Below are 21,064 nucleotides of genomic sequence, written 5' to 3'. Positions count from 1 at the left end.
CCGCGGCTGAGGCGGGGCGGGACCGGGCCGCGCGGTTGCCATGGCAACGGGCCGCCAGGGGGCGCCGTGACGTCACCGCGCGGCGGCTACGGCGGCTGAGGAGGCGCCATGATGGCGGCGGCTCCCGCGGCCTCCGCCGGGGCCTTGGTGCCGGTGGCGGCCCGGAGGGAGGCGGCGGCGGCGCGGCCGGGCCCCAAGAAGATCCTGGACGAGGACGCGTACATCGAGGTGCGCGGCGGGCGCGGCCGGCCCCGCGCTCTGCCTGCACGGCTGCTCGCGGCCTTGCCTGGGCCCGGCCCCGGGGCCCCCTCAGCTCCCCTTCAGCGTCCCCTCAACTCCCCCTCAGCTCCCCCTCAGCGTCCCCGCGGTTCGTTCACGCGTTGTTTGTTTCTCCCCGCGTTTAGAGTCTAGAGAAGATCATCCAGCGGGACTTCTTCCCCGACGTGGAGAAGCTGCGAGCGCAGAAGGAGTATCTGGAGGCGGAGGAAAACGGTGACTTGGAGAAGATGAGGCAAATCGCTATTAAGTTTGGCTCCTCGCTGGGCAAATCCTCGAGGGACACCCCTGTGCCGTGTAAGAGCCGCTCACCGGGCTGCCCTAGTGCTTATGCTGAGAGCGTCGGTGGCTTCCACAAAAACAAACAAAAAAAACGCACTTGTGCTTTGTCTTTTTATACAGTGGGCTATGCAAGAAAGAAAAAAAGGCTGCCTTAACTGTTTGGAACTTTATTTTTATTAGCTTTATTTAAGGTGGAAGGTTTTATATTTAAAATTATGGCTCTTTTACCTAACTTCGTGCTGGCGGTGGTTATCTTAAGTCCCAGGTAATGTCAGTCCTGATTCTTTAGTATACCGCAGTCAGCAGTAGCCATATCTGATGACTAATGCTGAATTTCTCCCTGATGGCGTTTAATAATGCCATTTAGAAGGAGTGCTGTTGGGGGAGTGGGGCGGAAACAGCTGCAGAGTAACCATAACTCAGAGCCACATTTTGTCAAGCTCGTGTGCTCCAGGGAAAGTTGCATGTTCTGACTTGCAATACTACAGTATCAGAAGCTCTAGGCTATGTTCTCAGTCATTATTATAGTTTCAGGGGGTTTTGTTGCAACTGTAAATAAAGAAGACTTTCATATATTTAGGATGGAAGTTGTTGAAAGTTCATGACTGTCAGAGGTTTGTGTAGCAGGCATCTGATGCCTTACTGTATGTTTGCTTTCACTTTGAGTTCAGCTGTGTTTTAAACTAAAGCCTGGTGCCTGGATGACTTCTAGCTGCGCAGTTTAGGTAACTGGCCTTCTCATGGCAAAAGAACACGTCACCAAGTGACTTCCTTTCCTTCCCTACCGTAGGTGCTAACACTCACCTGGGTTAGATTGTTAACAAGCTCACACCGCTGCTTCTGTTGGTTAAAGCTGTACATAGGATGGCAAATGCATGGGGCCTTGGTTCTTCCGTGTATTTTTCTCAGCAGGAAAAAAATGTTTTAGAGCAAAATCTTGTTCAGTGATTAGCACAGTACTGAAAAGACTACTTTGTAGTCTTTTCACAACTTTTTAATTAAATTAGTCTTCTTGTGATACGTCTTCCGTGACTCGTATTTGGTACGTGACCCATACTGTGATGCAAGATACCACGGACAGTGGCCTGTTCTGTGCTCTGGTAACCATGTGAACCTTCTTGTTTCTGTCTCAGATGTTACTCCAGCTACATTTGAAACCCCAGAAGTTCATCCAGGTGGTCTTCCCCTGGGAAATAAATCCAAAGCTGGCATCAAAGCTGCAGAGGAAGGTAAGAGAATGATGTTCCTGTAGCTGAATTCTTCAGCAGCAGGAACATGTATTTGTGAGCTCTGTCTCCTGGGAAGGTTTCGGGTATTTAGCCAGTGTTTAAGCAGTTTCTTTTAACCTTCTAAGTAAGTGAAAATGATCACTTGGATGTTGGGCTTGATGCAATGTTTCATATCGGGTGTGTGAATTCTCAGTTATGAGTTAGGGCAGTGCAAATTCTTAATTCAGCTGATTTCTTTGAAAGCAGTGATTTTTTTCCCATGTCACCTGAAATTATGGTTGATAAGCAGTGATGGCAGGGGTAGAGATATTTGTTTAGTGTACTACAGATGTCTGCTAGCAGCTGTCCACTTGTGCATTTTCCCTTTAACACAAATAGCTATAAATGCTGTAAAAGCCTTTATGTGAAAATTGGTTATGTCTTCTAAAAAATTAATATTGTACCACTCTGCATGTATGTACTTTTTTGACTAGGTTTAATTATTAGCGGGCCAGTAGAAGGCTAGCTCTCAGAAGGGACAAGGAGTTATGTGTAGGTCTGTTATAGAAAGGGAGGTATTAACCTTTCTCAGGCTTTTTTCCTCCTCTTGTTAGGAGAAGCAGAAAAAGATGATAAAGATGCGCTTCCCAATTTGGACAGCTTCTTAGCAAAACACACGAGCGAAGATAATGCTTCGTTTGAGCAGATCATGGAAGTGGCCAAAGAGAAGGAGAAAGTCAAGCATGCTTGGCTGTACAATGCAGAAGAGGAGTACACCCAGGTAAGGAAATGGCTCAAGTGTAGCTCTGCTTCTCCAAAAGGACGCAACACAGAAACACCATTTTGCTGTGTTTCTTGCTTGATTAAGTATTATATTATCTTATCTTTTGTTTTCAAAAGCTGCTGTAAATCCAGAGGGGAATTCATTGGTTTTGAGTATGGGGCTGTTGAATTACTGAATTTTGAATTATTAAATAAGAATAGAATTATTTAATTACTGAATAAGAATAGAAAGAACTTGATAGAAGGTGCATGGAGTGATCACATCTACAGCTGAGCTAAGCCTGAGTATTTTGGCTTCTGTGATAGCTGAATGCTTCATTTTGAAATCCTGTTTTTCCCATCTGTAATACAAGGATAGTCTTCAGTGATAAAAGTGATGTAAGTCACTGAAGTTCTCTCTCTGCCTGGGGCTCTGAGCCTGGGAAGCACAGCACCAGGTACACATGTGAGTGTTCCTGGCAGTCTCTGCCAGAGGCTGCAATATCAAAGCGAGCAGCTGAAGTACAGTTCCCCGTGTTTGTCCATCAGCCACTTATCATTTGCAGTTGGATCGTTTTTCTTATTTCAGCTTTCTGTGTCTATTATCAGTAATAATCTGTTCAACTGCTGATGTAGAATCCTGCACACTGTGGCTGGCTGTGCTGTCTTCCTCAGCTAGCTTAATGGGAGATACAGGAGCTGTTCTGGGGCTGCCATGTCAGTCTTTCTAGATCAGTCGTGAGCAGCTCGCACTGTTGCCAGATGTGTCAATGTGGATCTGAGCTGCAATGCCTTTTGAGTGAATTTTGGCACTAATACATAAGTGAAGCTTGCCATTGTGTTTTGGTTTTTTTTTTTTTAATCCCAGCTAATGTGAATCCTCAGAGCCTGTTACAATAAAAGTACCCTCTGTGTATCCTTGTGCATCTTCTTGGCTAGAATGCTTTAAATCAGAATTAAAAGGCAGGCAGCAGAATATCCCCAAAGGGATTGTTTTGGGTCAAGGCAAGGTTGTCGGAGCCAGCCTGGTGCTGATGCTCCGTGTCTTCCTGTCAGGCAGCGCTGTGTGTTCAGACCTTGCTCTTCCTCACACAGCACGCCTGCTTGTGGAGCAGATGCCTTGGCCTCATTTGATGTGTTCAGCAACAATGCTGCTTTATAAGTGTATGTGGATGATACATCTGGATGATATCAGTTAATCGTTCTGATAGTATTGTCGAATTTTAGCGTGGAAAAAATAAAAAGTGTAGTAACTCATCAATGGCTGACTGTATTCTGCTAGCTTCTTGTAAGTATCAGTGATGCTGCTATGCTGGTACCGGCATGCGGGTGATGGTGTCGATATGGCAAGTACTTCCATAGCTGTATTGCTAGGGAAAAGCTTGCCAGTTCTCTGAGTATTCAGGCAGATTCTGCTCTTTTCTTATTTCTTATGTCAGCTAATACATTTTGCGTGAGACTGGGATGGTACAAAGATTCTCCCAGGGTTACTTTCTTTGGCCTTGTAGACTGCCTTGATATCAGACACATAGCGTGTCTTGCTGTTCCCTTTTTTAGTGACAAAGGCTTAATTTTAATTTTGATTACTAGATTACTAGAGGAAAAGGTTGAACCATTATAAGTGTTGTTGCAAGATGTAATTGTCATAATCTTTCTGAGAAGTCTTTAGTCATCACTTGATTTTATACCAGAATTTCATACGGAGTTTTTGTTTGCGAAGCTCACCTGGGGGACAGGATGTTTTCTCAAGTGCCAGTTGCTAGAGAGAAGGAGCTGATGCTATGCGGGTGTGAAGTGCGTTAGGGCACGTCGCTGAGCTGGTGATTGAGCTCTCCAAGTGGTGTATATGCCTGATTAAAAGAAAGCAGGAGTATGTTTCATACCTGTTTTGGTTTTTTTATTTCTATTATTATTATTATTATTTACATTCTTTCAGCGACGAAATGAAAACCTGGCACTTCCTTCAGCGGAGCAGCAAGCCCTGGAGAATGTGAAAGCTGGGCTGGAGACATGGGAGTACACTGCTCGAAACACCCTCATGTATTATCCAACAGGTGAGGCATGCCAGTCTCTCAGGAGATGCACTGGTTTAGGTGGGTTGACTCCATACAGTGCTTACAGCACTTCTGTAGGTGACAGAGCAGCTCTTTCTGGGGATACTGCGCTATTTATTCTGTGGAGCTCAGAGATGTGCAGTCTTCTGCACCCCGCCCCGTTCCTGGGATCTTGCTTCATTGCCTCTGATTGCAAAGCCTGAGCATGTTCCGTCACTGAACACAATCACTGAACATATTACAGAAGTGCTTGTTTACAGGAGCCGTAGACCTTTCCAGTTTGGTTTATCTTATTTATAAGCATTTTTCTGTCATCTTTATTCATTCCTTGCTTCTCAAAGCAAGTTTCTTGGTCCCTTGGTTACTATAGAAAACTACATCACTTTGTAGCTTCCTTTCTGGCTATAAATATACAAATGATAATTTCTGCAAAAAAAGTGAAGTAAAGAAACTATAGTTGACTGTTTTCTTTAATAAAAACAAAACAAACAAAAAACCACAACCAACCAAACAAAAAAACCCTGATCTTAACTTACCTTTTTTTGTGTTACAAATTGTATCCTGGTGGTACCTGAGCCCTTCCATAAAAGACTTCTGCTTTTCCAGGTGTACCTGATGAGGAGGATACATTCAAGAAGCCCAGGGAAGTTGTCCATCGAAACACTCGTTTTGTGAAGGACCCTTTTAGCCAAGCAGTGAGCAAATCCCAGCTCCAGCAAGCTGCAGCCCTCAATGCTCAGGTTGGATAATTTTACTGCTTCTGACCTAAGCCTTTTAAAACTGCTCTCTGATGTTTGTCAGCCAGGAGAACTGTGTGTGCCTGATACAGCTGACTGGCACCTTTCTCTAAAGACAGATAAATGACATTGTCTTCTATTATTTTAGTACAAACAGGGCAAAGTGGGACCGGATGGGAAAGAGCTGATACCCCAGGAGTCTCCAAAAGTGAACGGATACGGATTTGTGGCTACCCCCTCTCCTGCCCCTGGTAAGAACTTTTGTTGTTGTTGGGTCTTTGGTGGTGGTGGGTTTTTATTTTTGTTTTTTTTTCTCCCCGTGATATAAGAGGATTGCTGCTGCACTTGTTGATGTACTGTTTGTTCAGCACTGGAGTGTTGTTTTTGGTTTAGATGAGGAGGCAAGGCTGTATGTGCCTCATGTGCTGGTGACTTGTGTACCGTGTGTGCCAGTTTGATGCAGTGATTAAAAGTCACGCAGTACCAGAGGCTCTGAGCAAGCTGCTCTGCCATTGCACAGGAATCCTCTAGAGGGGTGAGCCATCCTAGGCAACCTACACCTGGCGTTCAGTGGCTGCTATTATTTCTTTTAATCTCTGGGTGAGGCTTCTCTAGTGCTTAAAGACAGAAATTCAAACATTAACCTTCCAACACGTTCAGTTGGTCCTTTACAAAGCAGGGAGCGTTCCTGATCATGTGTCCTGTAGGTTGTTGTGTGATGGTTCAGCCCAGTGCATAGGGATATATTTTATCTCACTGGCTTCACACTGTAACATAGTATTTTCCTCCTTCCTATTTCTTCTTTTCATCTTAATACACTTGATCGATTCTGTTCAGCTGTATTAGCTTTGGGATACTTTTAGTTAGAATATACTGGTTGTTTTCTTCTACTTCAGATACAGTATCCAAATTCTGAGCTGTTCTTCACCAGTGTGGGTTTCCCTGTCTTTTATCACTGTGCTAAAAGGTGAGCACAGTGAGGCTTTTCATCTGAGAGGCCTGTAGGTGGCATGTGGAACGCGCTTCCTTTCCTCAGTGTAAATGCCTTTCCTAGATGCTGGACAGCCGGATTTTCTAGCCGGTGACTTAGCTGGGCTCGTAGCTACAACTACAGAATAGGTTCTGTTAGGCAAGATGTTGTCACTGGTTGGCACAGGCTAACCTCAAGGTGAATTGCGAGTACATCTGGCTTATTACATACATTACTCATTTCCCTATTTTTAAATAGTTCCCCGTGTTGAAGGAGCTTTCAGACCATAAAAAAAAAAAAAGTTTCACTAAGCAAAAGCATACCGGATAGAAAAATAAACACATGGAAGGAACAGCTTGGGTGTTGTAACCTAGAGGGTGTCACAGCCACAAGCAGTCCTGGGAGTTTAAGGTCATGCCTTCTTAATGGGAACAACATGTCACTGTTCAAATGGGCTGTGATTTCCTCTGCAGTAGAAGGGCTCGTTTGTGTCTTGATAAATCTGCCGCATTTCATAATTTGGCTCTCCGGATGTTTTTTTTTTGCGTGTGTGTGTGTGTACTGCCCAAATAGTCAAATGTCCTGCATGAATATGACTTTACAAATTTGTTTTTAGGTGTGAATGAGTCTCCTTTCATGACGTGGGGTGAAATCGAAACCACCCCTTTGCGTCTGGATGGGTCAGAAACGCCATATGTGGACCGAACACCTGGGCCAGCTTTCAAGGTATTTCACGTCAGGAGTTAAGATGTCCTTCTTTTTTGTGGGGATGGACTAAGAAGAGAAAGACAAGCAAGTAACTAATAGATTAACATTGTTGTGGGATGTGTGACACATCTCTGGGCTGCGTTCCAGTCCTTGAGACTAATAACCTAGGTTCTTCTTGGAGGGTGGAGGTGGACATGGATGCACGTGAAAGCTAGTTAGTGAAGGTACCTGAGGTGGAACACACAGCTGGCAAGAGAGTGAGACTCAAAGTTCGATGATGGGCCCAGATGAAGGGGCTTTTGGAGGTGCCTGGTTTCTCTGATTTTAATGTATGAACAGGCAAAAATCGTAAGCTTTTATTCTGTCTTGATCTTCTGTCTGTCACCGTCTGAGGCAGCTCTATCATTTGAGGGTAGGGAAGGTACTCTGGCTTTGCTAAAGGCACCTGACCCTGTATGCCACCTGTCCCCTGCTGGTGTCGTTGAATATGAGTTGTCTGAGATTCTTAGTTTAAGGAAGGTGTAATTTTCTGTGTGTGCCTCTGTTTTGTCAGACGTCAAAGTCCTTGACTGGTTTTCCTGCTGTGTTTAGCTATGGCTGTGTTTGCCTGAGAGCCGGCTGGCTACGGGCCAGGCTAGGCAAGACACAGGTGACATTGTTTGTCTACCAGAGACAGCAGGAGGGAGGAAATGCCAGAGGTAATGGCTGCTTCCTTGACTGAACTGGTTTTACCATTTTTGTTACTTGCAAAGGCAGGATGAAGGTCTCTGTGTCCTCTCTGGCTTTTATGTAGCAGCAGAGAAGAGTGGGCTGATCCCGCTCCTCCCTGATTTAGGCCCTTGTCAGCTGCAATCCGACCGTGGAGGTGCTTTGTCTCACTACGCAGCACTCATGCTAGTGCCTTGACAAATAAACTGTGTGATGTATTTATAGATCCTGGAGCCTGGGCGTCGTGAGAGGTTAGGACTCAAGATGGCCAATGAAGTGGCGGCTAAAAACCGAGCAAAGAAGCAAGAGGCTCTTCGAAAAGTCACAGAAAACTTGGCAAGGTGAGACTTCTGTTCTGACGGCGGAATTGGGAAGGGGTATTTTCTGATGAGGTTTAAATTGACGTACATGAGAACAGTGCTGGGAGCAGAAGAGGTACAGTTAAGCCAACAGCTTTAAGAAGGAACTCAATTCCCAAGGGAAGGTGTGTGGTGGTGATTCGTGGTACTCGCTCCTATTCTGCCCCACGCCACCCAGGCAGCGCACCTGGCCGGTGTCTCGCCTCACTGCAGTAAGAGGAGACGCGATATGGTTTGTTTGGCTGGGTCACAGGAGGGACAGTACAGGCTCAAAGGAAAAAGGCAGGCTGAGCTGGTCACATTTAGGAGGGGTGTTGGATGTTTCTCCATTACTTCTCTCTCTAGAGAGACAGGCTGCATTTACCTGCAGGCAGAAGGACCTCTGCAGCCAGTGGGTCTGGTCAGTGGAGGGAGTGGATACCAAGCTCTCGTATGGAAGCATCAATAGTATTCCTGATAAGTAGCAAATTTTTACTGTAAAATCTGTTAAAACTGTCTTTTCTATTCCAGCCTCACTCCAAAAGGACTAAGCCCAGCAATGTCACCGGCCTTGCAGCGACTCGTAAACAGGACTGCAAGTAAATACACTGACAAAGCCCTGCGAGCCAGCTATACTCCTTCCCCAGCCCACACGGGAACACCAGGTTACAAGACCCCTGCAAGCGGGCCTCAGACACCCACAGTCACCCCACAGTCTAGGACAGTATCTCAGACACCAGTATCTCAAGACACGACATCGATCACAGACAATTTACTGCAGCTTCCTAAAAGAAGGAAGGCATCTGATTTCTTCTAAATGTTCCAGTCATCAGCAAGGCAGCAGCGAACTGTCTGTGCTTAGCTGGCTGCAAGCTGGATGTCACAAGCCATCAGTAGTGAGGGGTATCTAGGTACAGCTGCCAGAGCAGAAAGCAGCAGTTACTAGATCTGGGACCAGGTCTAGACTATGTGGCTGAAGTAGCTTTGTGATGTGATTTTGGAGGCAAAATATCTCCTGCTGTGGTATAACTTCCCTCTGAACTGCACGGATGTATTACACGGGGCTGCTGTATCATAAGGATGCTTCCTGCAGTGGCAGAGAAGAGTCTGGTCTCTTAGAAAACAGCGATAATTTTTTAAAGATATATTTCTCTCTTTTTTTTTTTTAAGATGGCCATGCGTTTAAATACATTTCTGTACAGATATATCTATTTATAAAACGTGGTAAGCCTTCCTAAAAGGTTGGACTGGACTTTCCTCCTGCTTGTCAAACTTCTTTGGTCTTGTGCTTTGCAGAAGAGAGGATATAACCGTGTATATATTGAGACATGACCCAGAATTTTAGAGGGCTTCTGTTTAATGTAAGTGGAGTTCAGACTGATGCTCCTGAGTGTACAATGGACCTGTCAAGAGAATTGTTATGTTGTGAAAAAAAGTATGCATGCGGTTCCAGACATCAATTCACACATCCTAATAACCTGCACTGTTACTTACTGAATTCTGCAGCTGGTATAATCAGAAACTTGAGAAACGTGTGAGAAATGTGTCAGTCAGCAGCACTGTGACCTGAAAGTTTTCTGATGTGCTTTTGACCGTAACTTCTGGTCCCTGCAAACCGTATCAGACAGGCCTTTTAAAACAGCAGTGTTCGTTCAGCTCAGCAGATGCACTGTATTTTGTGTTTCTATACTCTGTAAAGCAAAAGACGAGGAGCGTTTCTTAAAGGGTTCAGAGAAGCTCAAGTTGAAAACCAGCAGTTCACAAGTTGGACTGATTTTTAAGAGGATCCGTTTTCCTTCTGTCCTTGCTGTTCTGCAGGGTGGGTTTTGGCTTCCTGTTTGTGCTCAGGCTTTTTGTCATGCAGGTTTTGGGAACATTCACCAGTTTCTGCAGCTGATGGAGGGGTTGGGATGTGGGATTTTGGAGTCTGCAACCATGAGTGTTTCAGAACTTCATCTATACACAGCCTCTGAGATACATCAGGCTGGAGCAAGTGGTAAATAAGGTCCTTGCACTCTGTAGTCAGGTATTTTGACTTGGGGAAGGGAATCTTGTGTTGTTTCTGAATATAGATCATTTTTCTAACATTGGAATCATCAAAGGGCATTAATGCGTAGACCATTGTATAGAGGATGACGCCCAGGCTCCATATGTCAGAAATCTTGGGGTCGCAAGGAATGCCCTGCAGCACTTCAGGGGCTGCGTATGCAGCAGACCCACAGAAGGTTTTACTGAGAATAGTTCTCCCATTTTCATCCCGAGACAAGGGTTTGGAAAAGCCGAAGTCTGACAACTTGACATTTAGGTCTTTGTCGAGAAGGATGTTCTCACATTTCAGGTCCCTGTGAGCAAGGTCTGAGTCATGGCAGTGCTTGATGGCAGAAGCCAGCTGCTGGAACTTTAAACGAGCAAAGTCCTCCTTCATGGCTCCCGTGATCTTGATGTAGTCCAGGAGGTCTCCCTTCACCCCCAGCTCCATGATGATGTACACTTTCCCACTTGATGTCTCAAAGATCTCATAGGTTTTGATGATCGATGGGTGGTGCAGGCGTTTCAGAGCAGCTATTTCCCTGGGCAGAAATCTCTCCAGGAAGTCCTGGGGAGTTTTCCTCTTGTCGATTATCTTTACGGCCACGTTGCATTTCAACTTGTTGCAGTAGGCTGACTTCACCTTGCCGTACGAGCCCTCTCCCAGCGTGGCACTCAGGCTGTAACCTTTCCTTTCAAGCACCGCAGCATCGTCCATGGTGGGAGAGCTTTGGGGAGCTGTGTGAGCTGGTGCTGGTGAGCATCATGCGTGGTGGCAGGTGGTGTGGCCACGCACCATGGTGGCTGCCCGAGCTGCTGGAACCGCGGGCGAGCGGCCAGCCGGCCCGGCACCGGGCACTGTGTGATGTCACAGACAGCTCCCGCAGTCAGATCGGCAATTCCAGACCTGCACAGCCCCTGGGTGACCTCATCCAAGGTAAAATGTGGTGGCAAGTCTGAGGAACGGTGGTCATGCTCCACCCTTCTTCATAAAACAGTATTTGTGTTTAGTTTTGCTGATAGGGTGGAAGCAGCTTAAAAGTTTTTATTTTTTCTGAAATGTGCCTAAATCTTTTATATCTAATGTTGTGTTAACCAGGAGCTCAGCTGTGCAGTAAATAATTTGGTAGACACATTTGATTGGTGTGGGGCATTATCTGTGGCATATTAGAAGGAAAGCGAATGTAATCACACAGGGTGAATTTTGGGAGGGGGGTGGAGGTATCTTCCTCTTCAGTCTTTAGTCTGCCAGCTTCCTCCTCCCTGCCCTCCTCCACAGGGTAATATGAAGGAATTTTTCATAATGATGTTCAGGAAAAAGCTCCTTCCCAAAAGCATAAAGCTATTGGAAAAATGTCTTAAGTAACTAAATTTAGTGAAGTAGAACTCTTTAAAATATTTCTACTGCTGAACGTTTCATTTTTTACTTAACAGAGTGAAATCTAGTCTTAGCAACTCTTTTGGTTATCTTGAGTTTACAAAAGACTTGTTGTTAAGTTTCTTAAATACTTTCATTCCACAATGGACTGGTTTTTGTCTGCAATGGCTGCGTTCAAGAATTGTGGTGGGTTTTTGTTTGTTTGCTTGGGGCTTGGAAGGGCGGGATGTGCCATCCCTTAACTTCATTTCCTTAGTTTTTGTTCAGCTCCTCCATTCCGCAGGTCATGATTTGCTGCTTTTTGTGGGCTTTGCATCTGGCTTTTTCTTAAACCCTCACTCTTTGGGAAGTTCTGGCTTCCAGCTTCTGGTATTCTCGAGAAAGGTTCAGGACAGCACCTTCTTCAGAGCTCATCGGAGGATTCCTGTTGTTTTGTGTGCTGATTGCTTCACTGTCATCAGCCTCTGGGGTTTTCTGTTGGTTTCAGCTTTTTCGAACTTGATTTTTCAGCTTCCATGTGTCTGACTTCAAAGACTTGATGGCGATGGGAACAGCACAGGGCTAGGGACAATCGTGCGGTCCCCCAGCATGGACACCAACAGCATTCTGAAGAACTGGAGCAGTGACTCCAACAGGCAGACTGGGGCTTTTTAAAACCTTTTTCCTCCCTTTCTTTGAAACTTCTGGCTAATCGTTGTAATTAACCAGAAGGATGAAGAGCAGTTTTAACCATTCGGAGCTGTGCGTGTTCCAGTAAGAGCTGATCTCTGAGCACCTTTTGAGCAGGAAGCAGGCGTAGCCACATGTGTGCCCTTCTTGCACCACGCCTGAGTACAGGGCAGCCTGTGTAACACTTGGCAGTCTTGACGTTTGCCATAATCGGGTGACGCTTTACCCAGGGAACATCCGTGGAAATTTTTAGGCAGCTCTTTGAGCGGTGCCTGCAGACCTGTGTAAGGCCCGGGATGTTTGCCTTGCTTGTCCTGGTGGAGAGCTTCCTCTCGCGCGGTTTCCGCTGCCGCTTCCAAAACTCACGTCCCTGAACAGGAAACCCTTCCGAGTGAATAGAGTTCTTATAGTGCACCTTGTGAAAAGGAACTGATCAATCCGGCACTGCTGGGTTTGTGGCTGCATGAAATGAAGAGGTTTTGGTTTCTTTAATTTGGAAATAACTGAGGGCTGAGTTGTTCTTCAGGTAAACAAACAAAAACTATTCTCAGATGTTCATAAATGAACGCAAAGTTCGTCTGTTTACCAATGTGTCCATGTTTTCAGTGGCCCTTGAGGACCGAACTGGGTAAATAACGATGAAGTTTTTAGGTAACATTTCTATTCATTTATTTCAGTGTTCTGACAATCAGTGTCCCTAGTTAACAGATGATGCTCACACACAGAAGCATTTCTTTGCTCAGAAAGGCCTTGGCTGAACGCTTCCTAGTATTTCAGGCTAGTTGTGCTCATACCAGGATGTGGCCAGCTCACAGAATAACATGTAGACAAATGGGGAATCTGGGAAGTGTTGGTTTCGTATCGTGCAATTCATGCTTAAAAGCAGACTGCAGCAAATATCTTGTGGGACAGTGTTGGTTCTGTCATCCCTGGAGTGAATTAACCTACACAACCTCACTAACATCCTAGTCTTGATTCTGCCAGATTGAAGGGCCTTCATGTATTTGCTGGAACTATAATTTATTTTCAGTGAAATGCTATAAAACTGGATCTCTTGAAGGTTATGGAGTGCTCTTCAGATGGGCTATTCCTGTAACACTTGCTTTGATGTCTTGTCTCCGCTTCCTGCTGCAGCCTTGAGCACCCTGTTATCTGTAATTAAGGAATCAGTGGGCTCTTTGTTGCCAGATTTTTTTGGTACTGTAGCACTAGCAGATAACATGCTTTACATGGCCAAATCAAAAGCGAAAAAACCAGCTTGTTGTTGATGACTTCTTACTTTCTGAGCATTATTTTTCTTTTTACAAGCGAGGCCCAAGCACGCTTCCTGCCTCGGCCGCAGTAAGAGGCAGAGCACTTGCGGAGCTACGGAGGCTGTCGGCAGCAAGCGATGCTGCGAGGGGCCAGCGCTGGCCTGCAAGGAATCGCGGTGGCCCCCGTGGAGCTGGGGCCGTGGCCTGAGGTGGGGCTGCGATGTTGTAATGTCGGTGCCCACGTTACAGGGTCTGTGCGGGAAGGGGCAGCCCGGGGCTCAGCTCCGTGGGGGAAAGGAGATGGTGAGGGATCCCTGCACAAGGGCTTCTTGTTTGCGTAAGTGGGAAGAAAAACTGGGGCATTCTGGCTCTTCAGCAGTGTTGGTTTTGGCAAGGGCAGGCTGTAATTGTTAGAGAAAGTTACGAGAACCGTTACTGAAGAGCCAGCGAGGATCGGGATGAGTTGCTGGAGGCAGGAGGCAGGCCCCGTGCCTGAAAGCAGCAGAAGGGTGGCAGGGGGCTGGTGGGGGCTGCAGCCTGGCCCCGCAGCTCTGCTCCTGCCACGGGCAGCCTCTGCTGTGCTCAGGGTCCTGTGCTGCTTCCTCCTGCCCTGGAGGTTTTGCACGGATGGGAAGCTGTGGTTGGAAACACTGGGTTATTTTGGAGGACCGGGCTGTTCCTCTGCAAAAATAAGGGAAACGAATCCAGCCGGGCAGGGGAGGGGGAGATGGTGCCGTGACTGCTTCCCCCTCGGTGCATTCCTCATCCCTCGGTTATCAGGCACAGGCCCCGCTCCTGCTGGGACACTGCAGGGGGGGCCCTGGGTGCGAAGCCAGGGCGGAGCAGCCCCCGCTTGGGGCTTGGGGCACTGCGCCCACCCCACGCTCAGGCCCCAGGGGAGGAGGGCTTGGGGTCCGGCTGCCCTTGGGGTCAGCACACCCCGACCTGGTGGGCTGGGAGCCGCGTCTGCCCGCGGCATCAAGGGGAAGGAGCCCCCGGGGCTGGGGCTTGGAGCCTGAGGGGCGCAGGGCGAGAACCTTCAGGCGGGGTGCCACTCACCCCTCATCTGCACCTCACTAACTAAATATTAATTAAATATTAATTAAAAACAAATAAATAATTAAAAAAATAAATAATTTTAAAAAAAGCACCTCAGCTGCTAGCCCTGCTTTTGGCTGCACCCCCCAGGCACCATCAGAGGTTTGGGTGCCCCCTCCCCACCCTCCCCCCTTGCTTTAGGTGCCCCCCCCCAGGTACCCCCCTAATACCCCCCCCACCCCCCCTTTTGCCCCCCCACCCTCAGTGGGCGTGGCCTCCCTCCAGCCCCGCCCCTCCCCGCGCCGCCGATTGGCCGGGAGGGGGCGTGGCGGCGGCGGGGCCGTGGCGGGGCGGCGGGGGGGCGGCGGGGAGGCGCGGCCGCCATCTTGTGCGTCGCCGGAGCCAGGCGAGGGGCCCGCGGCGCGGCGCCGCCCCGACCTCCGCGCTCCCCCCCGCCGCAGCCAGGGCCGCCCGCACAGCCCCGGGGCGGCGGCGGACGGGGCGGGGAAGAGCCCGGTGCGGCCCGGGGGGACCCGCGGTGGCGGCGGTGGTGGCGGCTCCTCCTCCTCCTCCTCCTCCTCCTCCTGCTGCCGCTGCCCTTCCTCCCGCCTCCCGTGGCCCCGCGGCTTTGTGGCGCTGCGCCGGGGGAGGATGAACGGAGGATAAATGGTGCCCAAAGCGGACAGCGGCACCTTCCTCCTGCTCTTCCTGCTGGTGCTGAGCATCACCGAGCCGCTGCGGCCAGGTAGGGGCGGCGGGGCCGGGCCTTCCTCCTCCTCCTCCTCCTCCTCCTTCTCCTTCTCCTCTTCTTCCTCCGCTGCCCCCGGTGCAGCCCCGGGGGGCTCGGCCGCAGCCGGGGGGGTCGCGCCCCGAGCGGGGCTCCCGCCGAGCTCCCTGCCCCTAAAAGCGCCCGGGGGGGGATGCCCGGGGGGCGGCGGCTGAAGGCGGCTTCTGGAGTATTTGGGGGGGAGTTTGGGGGTCGGGGAGCCCCGGTGGGGCCCTGCGTGGCCCCGCGCTTCGTTACCGGGGGCTGCGCTCAGCGGGCGCCGTGCTGCGCCCCCAGCCCCCGCCGTGGGTGGGTGAGGCTCCCGGGGGGACCCGCAGCACCCCCACGCCGCCCCCTTCCCCAGCCACTCCGAGAAGAAAACCCTCGTGGCCTCTCGCTGCTCCTGGCACCTTCCCGCTGCTCTTCTCACTTCTTTCCTCCTTGCAGTGTGATGGCGAAATCCGTGCGGCCGGCGCGGTGGTTTAGGAGCGCTACGGCTTCAACTTTCCCCCAACGCTTGGTGCGTGCTGGCTGAAGGCTCCCACTCCTCCAACTCCGCCGCTCGGTTCAGGTTTCTCCTTGGGTGCTGAGCTCCCTCGGAGCTTGGCAGAGCTCTCGCCCATCTCCGGCTGCTCCTGCCAAAGAGGATCGATAGCCGGAGTGCGGGGCGGCTTCGCAGGTTTGGAAGCTGTCCTCCCGTTGCAAAGGGAGGGTGCTCCTGGGTGATCCTCACCCTTGGTAAATAGGAAAGTAAGAGCGGCGGCGTTCCTCTGGTAGCTTCGAAATTCCCTCATCCTTCCTCTTCAAAATAACTTTTATGACCCAAACCAATAAAACGTAACCGTGTTAGTGAAGTGTGCGCCAGCAAGTTCTCGGTGCGGCTGAAACACAATTGGGTCAGTGTAGGCAGCCTCGCTGAAATAACTAATTTGGATGTTGAAACTGCTGCGTGTGTGACTTGCTTTGTTTTATCTTGTTTTTTTGGCACCGTTGGCAGCGCAGTGTGTATATATAGGGCTTATGATGTGCGCTTAAGTAGCCAAAAAAAAGAGTTGCCAACCTAGCTAGTATTGTTACAGCTAGAGGCTTGTATGTGGGAGAAGATACTGCGTGAAACTGATTTCAGGCAAATTCCTTTATAGCTGCCACTAAGTGCTACGGGCAGCCGAAATGCTGGCTGGAAACATTCAGCAGAGATTCACGGTTTTGTGTCCTTTTACAGGTGGGTTTGGCCCTGACCCTGAGGTACGGAACTCGGCATTGTAGCCTCCTAAAAACTAGGGACTGGTACTTTCCATGCTGTGTCGGAACGGTTGCTGCTCTAGTATGGTATCAAATGGCAGTTAGCAGCTGATGCTTGATGGAGGAAGACAAGTTTTTCGTTGAATTTTGCTCCTTTAAGGTGAATGCTTTTTTTTCACAGTTGATCTAATGTATCTGCTTTGGAGATCTGTGGTCTTGTAGCTACGCTGGCAGAAACATCCTGCTTGTAAACATACCCCAACTGTCATAGTCTCGGGTTGTACAGCGCTGGCTTTGAAACCTGTAGCGTTAGGATTCCTCCGCAGCAGCTCCATACGCATCGCTTGAACCTTGCGCGAGCCATATGTGTCGTCCCATATGTATTGCGTGGCTGTGCGTGGAACCATATGTCAGGTACGGACCTCAGTTCACCTTCCCGTGAAGTCATGCAGCCACGTGCAGCCTGGCATCTGGGACTCAGCGCTGTTGGAGGAATTTCCGAATTCCTTCTGGGGTGCCCTCGCCCAGCCTGTTTACTGGAGCGCCCTGCTTGAGCTGTCCATGGTGATGCCTGTCCTGCTCCCGGGGACGGCCGTGAGCTCGGGTTGTCTCTCCGGGGTGACCCTCGTGTCCCTCTGCCAAGGTTTGCTTTCAACTTGCTTCATATACCACCTCAAATAGATCACCTCTTTAGTAGATGAAATGGTGTTGGGGTTTATCCTGAGATAAAAGGTGCAAATAGGGAAAATCTGGTTCATGCAGGGATGCACAGAACCAAATTTCCCATTTTAAACAACGGTAATGGTAGTGAGGTCTCCCTTGTCTCTTCTGGGCAAGTGCATGGATGTCTTCACAAAGAGTTAGAATAGTGCCTGGAATTTATTTTTCCTGGTGGTGTTTGTTTTTCTTCCTGCTTCTTTAAACCTGGGTATTGTAGCAACTGTCGTACTGGTTTACAAAGGATGCCTGCAGCTTGCTGAACTTAAATCTGTACTTGGAGCTATCAAATGAGTGCTGCAGAGTGATGGGAGGTTTTATGTACTCGGAGATGAATGTGTAGTCCCTTCACAATTCAGTCCCAGCGAATCAGGCACCTCTTTGTACTTCCATGTTAATTTGACACTAGCTTTGTATCCGTGTTCTTGCTGTGCTCTTCAGATAAATAAAACCTTCTTTTAAGCCTCCTCAACTGTAGTATCTTTTCAGGCGAGCTGAAAGGCAGTGAGTTTACAGGAACCTATTTTTTCTGCGTTTAGGGTGAGATAGTTTCTCTCCTCATTTATTAAAAGCTAATTTATATTTCCTTTCTTTGTGGATTTTTCTGTCTTGGTTACAGAAGTCAGTTTAGCACTGTTGCCATCACTGACATCAGGTACATCCATCAGCACTGGCTGTGGAGATGCAGATTCCTAAAGCTACCACGGGCAGTTACGTTTTTCTGAGCTCGTGGGCTTTTAATGCCAGTTTTGTGCCTTTGAGAATCTCAGCTTGGACATGTTTGTCCCACAGCATCTCTTTCCCTTTTCTTTCCCTTTCTGTTTTGACCACCAACTGTTCCTTTTGGCTACTGGTCTGCTTTATAATGTGTTGTTGCAAGTTCTTTTTTGTTTGTTAGCAGAGCATTTCTCCTTAGCTGGCGTTACTCATTATCTTTGGAGGCTGCTAACGTGGAGCTGAATGTGTCAGACCTTTGCAACTACATGGGTGTACAGGGAAAAACTCCCGTAATGTTTCGTTTAAACACTGACTAAATTGACTGTATCTGCTGTACAGACACTTGTTTGAGCCCTTCACTGTGGTAGGGTTTGGCTTAATATCGTTTCCAGGAGACCTCAAAACATCTGCCTCAGGTTGTTGAACTGAGAGCTGTTGCTTTTAGGTTAAGAAGTATTTTGGTGATGTTTTCACTGAATCGCAGTAACCTGTACTGGTGCCAGGCTGGATTTAGACACTCGTGTGTTTTTGTCAGTTGTCTGAAAAGCATCAGAGGTTGAAATCGTTAAGAATTCAGTTCTGTAGTACGGTTTGAGGATGTGTAAGAAGTTCCTGTCAACATCCCATCACACAACTGAAAAGCGAAGGTTTGGGGGTCTCTGTGGAGTATTAGGAGCTTAAACAGTCTGAGATGATCCAGACGGCACATTTCAGAGTAGTGTTTAGAGGATTAATTAAGATCATCATCGCTAACGACAATAACTTGTTTTCATGTCTCTCTAACAAGATACTGCTGCTTGCTAATGGAAAACACTTAAACGTGGTCAGGCTTTATATTGGATTTTGTAATAGTGGTTTAGTACAGAGGCTTGTGAATGTAGGTCATTGGGCTCTCTTGTTAGAGCATTTACCAGGCAGCTAAAAGCCAATTGAGTTCTCCTTCTTGCAGCTTTTTTTTTTCTCCACTTCAAAGCTGGCTAGGGGAAGTAATTCCATGACCTAAGTTTTGTTTCTAAAAAATTTGGCGCAACTTATCTGATGGGCAGCGCTCAGAACAATTTGTCGGAGCGAGGCACAGCCCCATGGCCCCGGCTTGAAGCCGGCACCACCCCCGTGCCTTGGTGCTGCCCCTCGCTCCGTCCGTGTGGGGCTGAAACACAGCGTGGCTCCTGGGGACAGAAGTCTGGACACACCCGTAATAAAACCGGCATGCTCTGCTGGAATTTGGCTGGTTTTTACTAATTATATTGCATTAGTTAATTCGGCGGAGGACTCAGTCATTAAACGTGACCTGGGCACAGCCTTCCTGTGCTCTGCAGAGGTTTCGTCAGCAAGCAAATGGGAACCCTCATTGTGCTTTCTGTTCACTGCCTCCACCGTAGGGAAAGCCGTGGTGAGTGGTATTTATTCGGCTCCAGGTTCTTGCAGTCCCTGTCTGTGTGCAGCCGGATTCCCAGGTGAGGGCTCCGTGATGTCAGACAGCTTTTTTTTTTTTTTTTTTTTAATCCCTCCTCAGTTGGTGTTGCTGGAAGTCGGCCTGCCCCCTCGCCGAGCCCCCTGTTCAGCCTGCCAGTTCTTTTTTTCCCCTCTCCTGTTAGATATCAGCCTTCTCTCTCCCTGGTGTTTCAGGGCTCTGCTGTTTGCTGTTGCTACGAGCTGCGAAGCGAGGGTGATGGATTTGAAAACTCTTCCTTGCAGCTGCTGCCCGTGTGGCAAGGCACAAGGCAGGCAGTGCTGGGCCTCGTTAGCAGCTCTGATGCTCTGAGGCTGCTGATGCCCGGTGTTAATGCTCGAGCAAACTTGGGGGCACCAGTGGGCTTGCTGCTCGCTGTGGCTGCAGTAAAGGAGGAGAAAAGTTTGTAGACAGAAGGCAGCTTGTGTGTGTGGGTTGGGTTCTCAGGGGCAGAAGGGGAATTTGCACAGATGTGGCCTCTGTGTCCCCATGGTAGATTCGGGAGTGGACTAAGATGAGGGCAGAGCACAGGAGTGGCAGAGCACGGGGTTGTCAGAGTGCCCTGAGTGCCTCCAGTGCCAGGGGAACGGCACAGCTCGATCCAAGAGTTAAGGCTTCAGGTACTAAGAAGGAAAGATGTGAAATCCCCTGGTGAATGTCAGAAAACCCACTGAGGCTTCAGCGAACTATTCCATCTCCTGGAATTAATTTAGGGCTGGTTTTGGTGTTGAATCGTAATGCAAGAGTGGTAGCTGTCTCTACAATCTCTTTGGGTAATGCTCAAGTCTCTGTTGTTGTTTTTTTTTTTTTTTTTTTTTTTAAATTTGATTTCTTGCAACTTTTATGAGGTTTCATTTCACTCCGTGGGGTGCCCAGAAATAACTTGTGCTGTGACTCACAGGAGTTCCCGTTCTGCTCCCGGCTGTCAGGCAGTAGGGCCGGGAAGGGAGGGGGTACGATAACTGCACACCTGGCTTTGTGTCCTGCTGCCCCGTGGCCAGGAGGGGTGCTGAGGGATGAGGCAGCCCCCCCGCCTGTCCCAGCACCAAATCTCCTCGGCACAGGCAGTTCCCAAAGGCTAGCTCACCGTCTAGCACGTCTTTAATGATTTCCTGTGACAGAGTCTGAGCAGCAGATTCCTTTGGTACAGCTACTTGCCAATCTGTTGCTCATCCTGCCGTCGCAGCATATTATCCCTGTCTAAATACAGCACTGCACACGTATCTCTCACGCGCGGCACTTTTGAAGAACAGTTTGCCGGCTTCCCAAGCCCGTCCTGGTGCCAGGGCCGCCGGTGTTCAATCGCTGACAGTCCTTCCTGGCCGTGCTCCAGGCTGCCTGCCTCTGCAGAGGGTTTAGGTACCCCCACGGCTCAGACACACCCTGACTCAGCTGGCAGCACGGTTTGTGCACAACCTGCCGAGAATCGAGGAGAAATCTGCATCATTTGGTGAAGTCACTGATGGGCTGTAGCGAGTGAATTCTCAAACAGCTCAGTGGCTGAGTTATTGGAAAACATGAGTTCAGGATTAACCTTTAATCTGCGTTCCCCAAACTGTCCAACCCTCTGGCATGGCGTGGTTTCCCATGAAATTTGTAGTGTTATCCCTGTGTTATAGGGTCAGCCTGCTGACGCTGTGTTGGCTAACAGCATCGTAACGATGGTGGCTATACGGAACTCCTGGGGAGGTGGTTGCCAGCGTTTGCCTCCTGATTAGATTATTGAGAAATACAAATTTTCTTAAGCTTAATGGGAATTG

The 21,064-nt window shown here is 48.7% G+C and overlaps 3 protein-coding genes across 5 annotated transcripts in view; 2 read left to right on the top strand and 1 right to left on the bottom strand.

Moving 5' to 3' along the window:
• The first annotated feature begins 67 nt into the window (after window positions 1–67).
• ESS2 (ess-2 splicing factor homolog) lies at window positions 68–9,295 on the top strand. Of its 2 annotated transcripts, XM_068654419.1 has the most exons (10): window positions 68–228; window positions 405–573; window positions 1,692–1,787; window positions 2,381–2,547; window positions 4,465–4,582; window positions 5,189–5,322; window positions 5,468–5,570; window positions 6,906–7,015; window positions 7,931–8,046; window positions 8,575–9,295. In XM_068654419.1, exons 1-10 carry the CDS (start codon window positions 109–111, stop codon window positions 8,858–8,860), a joined length of 1,419 nt encoding a protein of 472 aa, XP_068510520.1. In that variant the 5' UTR covers window positions 68–108; the 3' UTR covers window positions 8,861–9,295. The 2 variants fall into 2 exon arrangements, with proteins under 2 accessions (XP_068510520.1, XP_068510521.1); XM_068654420.1 differs by lacking the exon at window positions 68–228 and having other exon boundaries at window positions 432–573; window positions 2,359–2,547.
• Window positions 9,296–9,820: 525 nt separating this feature from the next.
• Window positions 9,821–10,789, bottom strand: TSSK2 (testis specific serine kinase 2). Its single transcript, XM_068654237.1, has one exon. It carries the CDS (start codon window positions 10,787–10,789, stop codon window positions 9,821–9,823), a length of 969 nt encoding a protein of 322 aa, XP_068510338.1.
• A 3,967-nt stretch (window positions 10,790–14,756) lies between these two features.
• Window positions 14,757–21,064, top strand: part of DGCR2 (DiGeorge syndrome critical region gene 2) — a 44,026-nt gene continuing 37,718 nt past the window's right edge. For both annotated transcript variants that reach the window (XM_068654416.1, XM_068654415.1), the window contains exon 1: window positions 14,757–15,154. In XM_068654416.1, the coding sequence (XP_068510517.1) occupies window positions 15,076–15,154 (79 nt within the window). In that variant the 5' untranslated portion in view covers window positions 14,757–15,075. The remainder of the gene's footprint in view (window positions 15,155–21,064) is intronic.

The sequence above is a fragment of the Anas acuta genome, chromosome 17 (genome assembly GCF_963932015.1).
Source record: "Anas acuta chromosome 17, bAnaAcu1.1, whole genome shotgun sequence".
Lineage (NCBI taxonomy): Eukaryota > Metazoa > Chordata > Aves > Anseriformes > Anatidae > Anas > Anas acuta.
This window is presented reverse-complemented; position numbering and strand designations above follow the sequence as displayed.

What these genes read in the sequence shown, in the direction of transcription:
- ESS2 (XM_068654419.1), top strand. Translation starts at nt 109, where the DNA reads ATGATGGCGGCGGCTCCCGCGGCCTCCGCCGGGGCCTTGGTGCCGGTG. An exon ending in CATCAAAGCTGCAGAGGAAG is followed by an intron (nt 1,788 to 2,380) that starts GTAAGAGAATGA and finishes TCCTCTTGTTAG; the next exon opens with GAGAAGCAGAAAAAGATGAT. An exon ending in CTGCAGCCCTCAATGCTCAG is followed by an intron (nt 5,323 to 5,467) that starts GTTGGATAATTT and finishes CTATTATTTTAG; the next exon opens with TACAAACAGGGCAAAGTGGG.
- TSSK2 (XM_068654237.1), bottom strand. Translation starts at nt 10,789, where the DNA reads ATGGACGATGCTGCGGTGCTTGAAAGGAAAGGTTACAGCCTGAGTGCC.